At 46.7% G+C, this 12258-nt stretch overlaps 1 protein-coding gene across 1 annotated transcript in view; it reads right to left on the reverse strand.

The window, feature by feature from the left end:
• Nucleotides 1-12258, reverse strand: part of ACAP3 (ArfGAP with coiled-coil, ankyrin repeat and PH domains 3) — a 55829-nt gene that overhangs the window by 4662 nt on the left and 38909 nt on the right. Inside the window, exons 15-25 of the mRNA XM_086625511.1 lie at nucleotides 11800-12008; nucleotides 11426-11495; nucleotides 11198-11292; nucleotides 10453-10667; nucleotides 9740-9844; nucleotides 9228-9329; nucleotides 6646-6738; nucleotides 6273-6493; nucleotides 6001-6110; nucleotides 5516-5626; nucleotides 5340-5401 (exon numbers count right to left, since the gene is read on the reverse strand). Of these exons, the coding sequence (XP_086481637.1) occupies nucleotides 5340-5401; nucleotides 5516-5626; nucleotides 6001-6110; nucleotides 6273-6493; nucleotides 6646-6738; nucleotides 9228-9329; nucleotides 9740-9844; nucleotides 10453-10667; nucleotides 11198-11292; nucleotides 11426-11495; nucleotides 11800-12008 (1393 nt within the window). The remainder of the gene's footprint in view (nucleotides 1-5339; nucleotides 5402-5515; nucleotides 5627-6000; nucleotides 6111-6272; nucleotides 6494-6645; nucleotides 6739-9227; nucleotides 9330-9739; nucleotides 9845-10452; nucleotides 10668-11197; nucleotides 11293-11425; nucleotides 11496-11799; nucleotides 12009-12258) is intronic.

Consider the following 12258-nt stretch of genomic DNA (forward strand, 5'->3'; position numbering starts at 1 on the left):
CCACTGGACAGTAAGTTAATCAGTGCATTTCTTTAGGAGGTCCTGTTTTTCTCTTGCATAAATAACGACCATTTTTGCTGGTCTGAGATGTTATTGATCTATTTTATAGTGATCGCAGTCTCAGCTTGTCAAATCTTTTTCTTTAAAGACAAATTCTTCCAATTCTATGTTTTTCCTCTAGCCTGCTCAAAGAAATTCCACATTGTAGAGATCATCTCAGAAACAACAATACTAAAATAACCTGAGGCTTCCCTGGATGACATGTGGAGAAGGAACACAGAGGGTATCATTTCAACTTGCCAGCAACCTGAACTCATCCCATTTGGAATCAGAGACGTGGCAGACCTCAAAGATTCAAACCTAGACTTCCTGTCCAGGCACTTGATTGCAGGGTTTGGGTCAAATCAAACAAAAGCTAGGACAGGTATATAAATATGCACCCAGATCTCAAAAACTCAAAAGATGACAGAACCTGCATGGCTGAGGCAATGGTTTGGTTCCATTTGTGTTTTGACAATGCCTGGCATGTTGCTTTCTAGACAAAGGCAAATCTCCTCATGTTAACTGTGGTTGCAATCAAGTTACTGTCCTATAGATAACATATGCACTCTTTGAAAAGAAAGGAAGAATGAAAAGAGAGTAGTTTGGCATTAGATATTTCAAACAAGACTGTACAACATAAATACAGCTGTTTTTGAAGAAGGAAAAAAAGAAAGTGTTCAATATCTAGTATTCCCTGGAGCCTGGCTGGCCATTTACTTTGCCAAAAACAAATTTTCCATACAACTTCCCCACTCTCCCCTCCAAACTTCTAAGCACAAGCATGCACGCACACACACACATACACCCCAATCAAAAAAAACCCAAATAAACACAGAAAACATTGAGAAGTGCCTCCTTAGCTTTTTTTTTTTTCCTGGAGAACCTTTTTGTTTTAGAAACTGCAGGATGTACTAAAGTGTTTGATTATATTTCAAACTAGAGACATTTAATGCCTCACAATCTGTATAATGAAAATAGAAAAGTGGGGAGTGGAAGGAAGGAAAATTGTGGGGGGGAAAAGGCAAGTTTTGAAAAATATTCTCCATTAATGCTACAAAAAAATCCTGACATTAAATACAGACAAACTGTATTGAATAAAAATTGCACTAGTCCTCTGGGCACATCAATAATAAATTAAATACTTAACAATTTCACTGATTAAAAAAGACAGCACAAAATCCATAACAAAAGAACATAAAACCCCCCAATACTGTATGTAGGAAAAGTGCACAAAGTTGCTTTATACATTGAATCTAAATAAAGTACCAGTACATGTTAAATAGATAAATTGTCTTGCAAGACACTGCTTTTTGCATCAGTATTTACATATGCTTTAACTTCATGTACTTCAGCAGTGAGTCTGAGCTTCCGTGGACCTAACTATACATGATTTTTGTATTGTTCTCGTAAGCCACTAATGCTGACTGTGAAATAAAATGACCCAAAACGGAAGCCATGTCCCCAGTTGTCACTGGCTTACAGAAAGGATCAGTCATATTTCTAACTTCTCATAAAAAGTTGGAAAACCAATTGGGGTGTTTTAAGTTGCTGTACATGTAAAAAACATTGCTAGACAACAACCATGCTGAAATTCATTAACAGAATAGGACCATGGCAGTGGTGAAACATCTATTTCATTTTCAAGATCTTTGAAGAACCCGGAAAGATGTCAGCTTTGATTCAGTGTGGCCTTTTTCTAGGAAAGGGCACAACCTGAGGGGACATCAGCACTGACGAATGTCTAAATTGATGCAGGTCAGTATAAAATGGGATAGGATTATCAAAGAGAATCCATTTCAGAGAATCTCTCAGTTCCTAACCCAGGAAGCAGAGTGAGTTCTTGGCTAGATACTGGTTCCCGTACTGAGCACTCTAAGTGCTGATCTGGATGCCGCAGGGTGACCTGCATGATCTAACCATAAGCTGAAGGCACAGCCACCATGGCTCATTTCACTGGACAACAGCATCCAACACCACCTGAGCTCTGCACAGAGCAGTGAGGTCTGCAGGGCATTTCACACAGATCATTTGTAAGCTACAGATTTGCTCCTGACCTCACTCGGACCGACAGTAACGCTACCACCAGTTACAGAGTAAGCAGGCTCAAATGACAAGGAGGGGGTGTCAAACGGGGCAATGACACACAAGTGGAGGCACCACCCTGCTCAGTGGGGAAGCCCATTTAAATTTAGGGTGACTTGGACTGTAAAGAAGACAAAGTCCAATGCAACGGACTGAAAGACGAAGCTCCATGAGAATGTAAAGTGGTCACCTTCTGTAATCCTGCACGAGGAACACTGAGTGGGCAGCCATGCTGGCTATACCTTCGCACGGGCATCAGGAGGAAGATACCTAACCCAGGGCATATTAAATGCAAACTGAAGGAGACCATGTAGCGGCACTGCAGCAACAGCTATGCACAGTGCACATCTGCCTACATTTGGTATCACTTGCACAGGTGTACGCCTGGAGTCAGTCCTCTCCATTCAGTGATACGACTCCGGCGTCACTTGTGGGAGCTACGATGAGAACACGGTCCCTACTGACAAAGAAATTGTCCTCTGGACATGCTGACGTTCCACTGAAAGTGAATTGCAGCAATGATGGCACTTTATGCCACACTGCTTCATCCCACATACAGTCCTGAGTCACTCCTGAGAGTGCCACAGCTGGAATATGAATACAGACCAAGTGATCTGCCCTCTGCCAACTGTTAAGGGCACATCCTACAGCTTCTACTCAAGAAGCTTTAGTTCAGAGGGAGCATTGCCTGGTCAAAGACTACAGGATAGTTTCAGACCGGGCATTGAACAGCTAAAAGAAGGGAGAATGCAAGTTTGCATGGTGCACTCACCCTCCAACCCATCAGTGTGCTGTGAATCAGCAGGTTCACACAAGCCAGCAGTTACACAGCCCAGGTTCAGCAGCAGCACGCTGTGTGCAGAGCACTGGCCTCTCGGGACAGAAAGAGTGGGGTGATGGAGAAAATGCCACGAAAGGCACTGCCAATGATAAAAAGGCTGATGGGGCCAAGCTCATTAATTTTTATTTTCCAAGATTGGTGGAAGGAAATTGTTTATTAATAATAATAGGGAATCATGAAAGGCCCTGGGGCCAGACTTTGCACTGCCATTGATCTGCAGCAGTTTCAGCACAGTCACCAGGACTGCTTCAGATTCACAACAGACAATTGGGATTGAGACCATAACTCAGCACTTGGTACTGTGCATCCCAAAGCTCCAAAGGTAACAAGAATGAAAAAGCGACAAGACAAAGGTGGACTTCAAGACCCAGATTGCAGAGATGGAAAACTGTGATCTGACTGCAGCAAACCTTAGGACAGCACTTTCCTAAGGAAGCAGGGACTCTCCCTTGAACTGAGAGGACACCCTAGCAGAGACTAAGTGGAGTTTCTTTATTTTTCCACTTTTAGATGTGTGGGTAGACACCAAGTGCTGTTGGTTCAGTCTCTGAGGGCAGTATCTTGAGTGAAGCACTGGATCACTGTTGCTTCAGTATCTGAGAACACAATTGCATCAATAGAAACAAACCTGCAAAGGTTTCATCCACTAAGAGCCACGGCATGACAGCAGCCAGTATACAAAAAAAAAAATCAAGTAAAGAATTCAAACATGTAAGGGGTGAAAAGTAACATGATTGTGTATCACTGCTGATGTAATGCAGGAGGATGGGGAACTCTGCCTGGTATTCTTGCTTTCCTTGCGAGATCTTGATCCCCTCAAGACTGCAGCACTATCTGTAAGGCACTACGGCCCAGCCCCAGAGCCAGCAGCCGAGGTGTCCAGGCAGGCTAAATACCAGTTGTGGACTGCCACCCACAAGTCCTGAAAAACTCTGATGTCAATTGCAGTTGAGGGCATTCTGAAGAGGCTCTTACAGGAGCACATCTCAGCTTGGCATGCAAACTCCCAGCCAGAGGATAACCTGCAGTGCTACGCGTGCTCTGTAAGCCCTCCTGAGACAGGATTACATGGCTGCAGCATCTCTGCAGAGCTACTGCAGCATGATCCCTGTAACACAGACCATGAACATAGCAACAAAGTGCTCTAAGTAGAAACACATTCCCCCACTCCAGCACAGAACAATACAAGAAAAGGAAAGAAACAACAACAACAAAAAAGATTCTGCCAGTCGTTGGAATTGGGGAACTCAAAAGCCCCTGGGCCAGCTGCTGAGATGCCCTACTCACATGCTTCAGCATGCGGGGGGAGAGCACAGAGGGATACACATGCAAGTAGAAGTCTCCTTCACAGAGATTCCAAGTCAGAAATCTGAAGCGACCAGGAAACAAACTGAACCAAAGTCAAATCGCATGGTGCAGCCAGCCATTTAGGCAGTGGGAGTAGGACGTGGCTTTTCTTCCCTGACACAAAGCCCATCGCCAGCGACAAGCTTCTCCCAGCCTCAAAAAATTAGCACTGCTGCTTCCGTAACATCGTGCAGACTGCATCTTGGCCCAGGAAGCAGGCGAGCTATGGCTTTGACCAGCTAACCACCAAGTGCAAGAAAAGGGGAGGGTGGCTGTCATAGTCCTGAGAGCAATTAAGGTGAGTAGCCATCACTCTCAATCCTACCCCTTCTGTTGTGCCTTCTGGAGCAAAATTTCTCTGCCTGTTCCGGACTTAGAAGTCACCTTTTAGTTTCCTAAACTGACCCCAGCAGCTCCCAAACGCCGCAGCAGCCCCATGAGAGAGCAGGCTGCCGGTCACACTGCCAGGACAGAGGGCTCCATGCCAGAATCCCTTCCAAACAGACTGTTCAGACGACAACGCAGTGCATGGCAACTACACTGAAGCAGAGACAGGTTCGTCTGATCGTATTGTTGGTGGGTTTCTCCTGGTGATAGAGGGTTTCCTTTTCCTCTCTTTCTTTTCTTCTTTTTTTAATTTTTTTTTTAAATGCTAAACTCATCTCCCATACTTTTCACACACTCAAGTCCACACGCCATGGTCTGTGGTTATGCCCTAGGAGTCTCCTACACAAAATCAACCATCCAGTAGTCAAGCATGAGAACTTACCACGAACAGGAAAGACCCCTTTTCCTTCCTGTGTGCATCTCAACCTATATGTGCAGGCATCAAAAACAGACCAATCTGCAAGAAACACCAATATACCAAGGATGGGGCTCTCAGGGCTTCTAGAAATTCAGCCCAACTTCAAGACAACAAAGGGGAGGTGGGGGAGTTGTCACTAACACTCATCTATATTAAGGCTGATGAACTCCTGTATACACTTCCTGTACTGCAGCTCAGTAGGGCTGTTGCTGGGATATTGACCTGGTTGTCCAAAGGGGCCCTCTGCTTCTCGCATCTCCTCATTCATTCGAGCCAGACGCAGCCTAGAGTGAGAGAGAGAAAGCACAAGGGAGAGAGGCTTGGTTATTCCTTCCCTGATGGCTATGGACAGGCAGTGTTCTTGTCTACATGCACTGGAAAGTCCTGGCTGCACTTACAAGGTAACTATGTCTGCATTGGCTGCCTGGACAGCAATACTGAGCGGGTCCTGCCCGTCGCCATCCACCGCATGCTGATTTGCCCCTCGCTTGAGGAACAAGCAGACCTGACTGCAGAAGAGAAAGAAAAGATCATCAGAGCAGAAATTCTGGCTCCCCCACCCCACCCTCAAGTGGACAGAGGGCACTGTCCACCCATAGGCAGGGACAGCTTCACTTATATTGGTGTAAATCAGGAAACGCTGCAGTGGCATGGAGAAAGCAATGGGTGGACAGAGGCCCAATTACCCCTGTCTATTATCATGGGGGCTAGTATCCTTAAAACAATCAAGTTGTTGATGTGATATAAAAAGGCATGTTTTGCAAACAACTAATTCACCAAAACCCAGCTCCCTTTCCCACCTCACCCCACGACTCTCAGTGTTAACGCTGAATCCCAATCCAAGGGCGATGGAGCATGTCACAGCAACGTGCAAAGAACTTACCCAGTATGCCCTAGATACGTGGCATGATGCAACGGAGCTCGGCCTCGGATATCTCTTTGGTTAACATCTGCCCCGTTCTGCAGCAGGAATTCACAGGCTATCAAGGAGCCCTGGCAAGGTAAAGGGGAATTTCTGAATAAATTCAGCCAGCAGCACTGAGAGGATGCACGAGCACATACCAGGCTGTACGTTGCCCATCGTGAGTGCACTCTGAACTAGAGTCAAGACCTCACATTCCCAAATGTGGCCTCCCAGCCACTAGCACAACGTACCCCCATCACAGCTTGAATCAGAGGAGTTTTGTTTTCATCTTCATCATTCACCCAGTTGATCTCGGCACCATGTGCGAGTGCTTCTGCCATGAGAGGCAGGTTTCGGGCTTGTGCTGCCTTGTAGATCAACAAGCCAGGATGCAGCTCCCTCAGGTCCTCCAAATCTGATGCTTCCTGTTCAATCTCTGCTTCACCACTTGACTCCTCTGACACTTCGCACTCTAAGAGGCAGAAAAGGATGGAGAGAGATGACCCAAAAGCTTCACATTTCCAATTTCTTATGTTGTTCTTGGCACCAGACAGCCCTGACCACGCATCCTGCCTTAGCACCAGCCGCCTCCCCACGCTTCCATCAACAGCCTGTGACACCCACCTTCCTCTGTCACGCTGTCCACCACAGAGCCAAACACCAGGATATCGGTGCTGCCATCTGTGCTCCCTCCAAGCCCACTGTCACTGCTCAGACCTGCAGGGCCAACAGAAGACAAACCAAGCCCATTTTAATACACAGGCATTCCAGTACCAGGCACACCTGAGACCACAGGGGAAAAGGGCTGCGCAGAACATCACACACACATCGCACCAGGCACTGCTGGCAAGGGAGAGGGGGACTGCTATCCCATTTAGCCCCACTCAATAAAACTGCCCAAGGAAAAATTGCAAAGCCTTATGGTGTTCATGTCCCCACGCTGCCCTTCATGCAGGGATGCTCCAACATTGTCACGGCACTTTGGACTGTTGAGGACAGCCCCTGCTGCAATCCATGAGGGACGCTGTGACGTAGACTGGAGCAGAGCAGCACCAGAGACAGCTTTGCAGCAGGTTATGCAGTGTCATAAGCAAATAAAGACACTCCTCTGCTTTTACCACTAATAATCTCAGTTTCCACTCTATCCGTGCTCTCCCCAGAGCTCTTCAGTTGTCACTGAGGCACTCGCTAATGCATTGCTCTTGTGACAGACTATAGACCACATTGACCATTTTACAAGGGTGTGCAGTGATAGGACAAGGGGCGATAGGTTTAAATTGAAAGAGAGGAGATTCAGATTAAATCTACAGAAGAAATTCTTCACTTTGAGGGTGGTGAGGCACTGGGACAAGTTGCCCAGGGAAGTTGTGGACGTCCCATCTCTGGAAGTGTTCAAGGTCAGGTTTAATGAGCAACCTGGTGTAGTGGAAGGTGTCCCTGCCTATGGCAGGGGGGTTGGAACTGGATGATCTTGGAGGTCCCTTTCAACCCAAAATTCTATGATTCTGTGACCATGACTGGGCCAAATAATATTAACAGTGTGTATCTCAAGCCAAATTCTTAAAATATTGTCTGTTTCCTCATTCACCTTCACAGACAACCCTTCCCTTTCCCCACAGTTCTTCCCACCTTCCTTGCTTAGCTGGTGAATGTTACAAGACAGCTAACTACATACAAGAAATGGAGTCGTGAAGAAGTGAAGTAACTTGTCCAAAGACAATGTGTCAGTGGCAGAGAAACTTTGTACCTTTTCCAGCTTGCACCCAAAAACAGTCAAGAAAGTGACAGAAAGGAAGAAAGAAGCACATGCAGGAACTGCCTCCGTGGGAAGAGGGATGGCACATCATCTTTGTCCTGAGGGATGCCCGACCCCCTTGGGAACTCTGGCTGAATTCAGCTTCTTGCTGCTTTTAGCTTCCTAATGACTATAAGGGCTGAGGGTATCTGTTCTCCTAGAACTCAGGAGGTTAAGTCCCCATGATCTGCCCCAAGATCTGCCCTCAAATCACTGTGATTAGAAAGAAAAACAAGCCAGGCTGAAGCTGACAAAATGTTTCTAAAATATGAGCTGAATAGCCTTTGCAAAGAGTAATAGCAGGAAAGCCTGCAACAACTAAAGAACCGAGCCTTGAAAATCATAGCAGAACAAGACACCTTAACCTTAAAGGCTGTCTGTCGAAATCTTCAGAGCAGCAACAGCTAGGTTTCAGATAAAGAAGAATCTCTAAATCAGTAGTCCTGAAATCATGGCTCACGAGTAGTGCTTCAGCACTGTTCAACAGCCAAAGGAGATAATGAAGCTACAACAGAAAAGGTTTAAGTGGCACGTATCATGCAGGTCTTTTTTAGATTTGCTGTCGCAAAAACATTGCTTTTTTTTTCAGAAAACAAACATACTGCTTGGTGAGATGATGCTCTCCATGATGTCAGTACAAGCAAAGAGTGACTCCAACGAGGCCACATGCACTACTCCGGATTTGCACCAAAGCAAGAAAGGAGGATTTGGCTGATAGCATATGAACATTAATATGTCGAATTCCCAGTTCTGTTCCCGCTGAATCAGTGACAAAATTCCTATTTTCTTCTACAGCAGCAAGAAAAGGCTGTTGAGCAACTCTGAAGTCCTGCATCTCCCAAATATTGTTCCTCTTGACTAATAACACTAAATTTCTTGAAACCAGAATAGCCCTTACAGCACTGATTCAAACAAGCACTAAAGCACCTTCTTCACTGATTCCAAGAGATAATATGTACTTGTAGGAAGGTCTGTGATCCTCTGCTGTGCTGACTCAGGACCGTAAACATCTGTCAAGTTCATGCAATAACAAGCAACTGAGCTAGTAAGTTTAAAAAAGTTACCACTCCTCAGCTAAGCACGATAATGGACCACAGAAGTAGTCTGTGGCAGACATGGGGCATTTCTTACTTCCTATTTGCCATGAGATCCCACCTGTACAGGATGGGATCCTTTATCTCATCTGAGGGACAGTTGTTCCTTTAGGATGTAGTAACTTGACTGCTGGAGACCCTAGGAAGCTTTCTGCCTTTTGAAAGCCTGTCAGCCTGTCCTTCCCACTAGGGACTGGTAATGTACAGGTTCCAATCATTTGGCTGAAAGAAAATACATAACTGCCTCCAAAGGCTGGTTTGGAACAAGTAAAATTTGGGTGTCTCTTTTGCTGCTAGCTGCCAGAGCGTCACCTTACCTCCGTCCAGGAGGAACGGCGTACCGCTCCCACCGGGACCAATGCCACTGCCACTCCATGGGCCACCTGTTAGCGGATGATGCATAGAGATGTGGCTGGCACCTAGAGGAAGGTGGACGGAATATGAGGGGAGTTCATTGTCACAAACACAAAAAGAAAAATTGTCCGCAGTAAGACTTGCTAAAAAAGGAGAAAAATTAAAAGCCAAAACTAAAACCAGAAAAAAGCCAATGGACGCATAGTCTGGGAGTACAAGATGTTGGGAAAAAAATCCCATCCACCAGAATGCAAACACCAGGGACTGACTGGACAGGATATTAAAATGATAAGTGCAATAGAAGAGCAATGGGTTGGACTTTGTGCAACTAACTCCCCACCGCTCTTCTGAAACATTTACCCTCTCTCCACTGAGGCAGATACCTTGCCTTAGGTCTGGTGCAACGCACATGCCCTAGAAGAGCTGGGAGGAAAAGCGTGCCAGGAGCAGAGACACTTTCTGTCTTTGTACTTACTGCGTGGGCCAGAGCCAGCACCAGTGTCAAAGTAGGAGAAGAGAGAGTCCAGCTCATCAGGACAGAAGAGGGAATCACGACGGAACTTCCTCTCCAGCGTAGCTGCTATTTTACACAGAGGGATTTGGAAATTCATAGTTAACAGCATGCGAATGAACAAACGAGACACAGTTCTACAGCTCTATTTACACGGGCTGAGCTTGCACGTCCAGTACACCCCGATGTGTCCACTGCCATACTCATGCCCACGTACACCACCAAAACATCACAAAGGGCTGACCACAGGTGGTGATATGCTGCAGACCAAGTCATCCCAGAGCATTTTGAGCAGCCAGAACTCTTCATAAGCATGGCCTCTCTAACAGAGCAGGTAGGTCAAAATAAAAGATTTGAAGCTTATTAAAAAGCAGGAAGCCAGAATACAAAAGAAAACGCACAAAGCAAGCTTAGAAGCTGCTGGATCACCCTAGAGATCTCCTCCTTTAGCCACAGAATCTCCTTAAACAGATGGAAAATGTTAGGAAATGGCTCTAAAGACCTGTGTCAACATGGTTTGTGCGACACCATTTTCGCTTACACCTCTGGCAAGCTTGCAGGTCCTAGAGAAAGACAGGGCCCCGCGTGTCGTTACAGCAGCTGCTTGCACACGTACAAAGAGTGGTGGGCAGGCCAGCACAGCTCTGCACGGGGAGGGGGGCGAGGGAGGCTCCCACCTGATGACAGCATGGCTGGTGATGCATTGCCTGCCTCGTGGCGGTACTTTCTACGAGCCGTGGGTGCTTTCGTGGTGCTGTTGTGTCTCTGGCACTTCTTCACACACCAGCGCCGAGGTTTGCGCCCATTCTCGGTTAGAGCGTCCCCGTTTGGCAGCTTCTTCAGGAATTTTTTCTCCACATACTTCACCTTGATCCAGGCTTCCTTGTCCTGCCTGAGAGAAGAACAGCATAAAGCTGTGCACAGGGTCACATGGATCACCTAAAGCAAACAGTCACAAGAAGGTGGAGCTGCTCTGGGTCATTTTATCAACCTGGCTTTGAGTCCTAAAGATCACCAAGGCCTGAATTAAGAAGGGAGAGTTTCTCAAACCGAAGAATATCTCCCACTTCAAAAGCAGAACTAAGATATGTAGGATGTAGCTGAGAGTGGAATGAGATGTTCAGCCCTAGGCAACACAATGTGCTTCAGTTACATGAATTTGAAAGGTCTCAGAGGAGGTGTAAACCCAGCAAGCCCTGGTTCCCAAGCACGTTTCATCAGGTTGCACTGACCTTTCTGAGAGTCAAGCTCGGGCTAGCTACAGGGGTTGAGGTAGGTGTACCTGAGGCAGTCTGGACCTTCAGTGAAGGGCCAGCCACACTCTTAACCTGATTTTTCAGAGAGCTTAGAGTACTGGGTTTGCTGTGTGGATGGATAGCTTTCCACAGGACTGAGAGGACGAGTGTGTGCACTCAGACTCACCTGGAGCTCCCTGCTGTTGGTTTCTTAAGTCCCAACTCTTCACACTGTGCCTCATAAATCTGATTCATGGTACTGTTCCCCAGCTCGCACATCAGCTGCAATACAACAGAGAAGGAATGAAACCTTCAGGTGAGGAGCTACCTTCCCTCTCGTCTAGCTTGCCACTGAGGAAGACTCCCCCCACGTCCACCATTTGTCTATCACTTGCTGTTAAAAGCCAACACTCACTTTCAGTAACTCTGGCTCCCAGGAGTCCAGTGTGAGAGATCGGACTTTGGAGCAGTGAACACCCAGACTCCTGTTTATCCAAAAGGAAGAAAAGGGAAATGGTTACATGCCTCAAAACAGAACCGCTCATGCATCGTAAGATGAACAAGGTCAAGCTAGTTCTTATATATTTATCTATACAGAATAGCTGTAGCAGAGAGGTTTATACATATGCATGCACAGATGTACCTGCACACAGAGGTAAGGCAACAAACAATTGCTTTTGAATTTATCTGTACAAATATTAGTCTGTTTTAATTCAGGCTCCACTGTTTTTTCCAGAAGCTTGCAATCCAGCCCTGGCTGGCAGCACAGAGCACACACGCATGCAGTACCTGTGGATACCGGAGCACTCAATGCACAGCAGAATGCCCAGGTTGATACTGGCCCAGCGAGGATCTGGCTGACCACAGTCACAGCACTGGTCATTCCCAGGGATGCTCTGCACTCTCTGCAAGATGGTCTCTCCTTTTACACTGCGCTCCCGGGAGTCGGTAGCAGAATCAATGCTGCTAGTTGATGGGGAAGCAGTCCGGTCCAGTCTCTGCAGGGGAAAAAGAGGTTCTAGGATTCTGCCAAGCACTGTGGAATGAACCAGAGCTTTGCATAGCGGAGGCATTGATAGGAAGCATTACCCAAAGAAGAATAAACCAGGGTTAGTCCAAGAAGGGAACGGGTAACGCCTCACTAATCTTTATTATTGCCACAAGACAGCACTACACCCCACCCCTGCTCTGGGGGTGCAGGCAGCGTGCAGAGCATTGTCTGGCAAACTGCTGGGTACCAGGGTGCCT

The sequence above is a fragment of the Tauraco erythrolophus genome, chromosome 23 (genome assembly GCF_009769465.1).
Source record: "Tauraco erythrolophus isolate bTauEry1 chromosome 23, bTauEry1.pri, whole genome shotgun sequence".
Classification (NCBI taxonomy): domain Eukaryota; kingdom Metazoa; phylum Chordata; class Aves; order Musophagiformes; family Musophagidae; genus Tauraco; species Tauraco erythrolophus.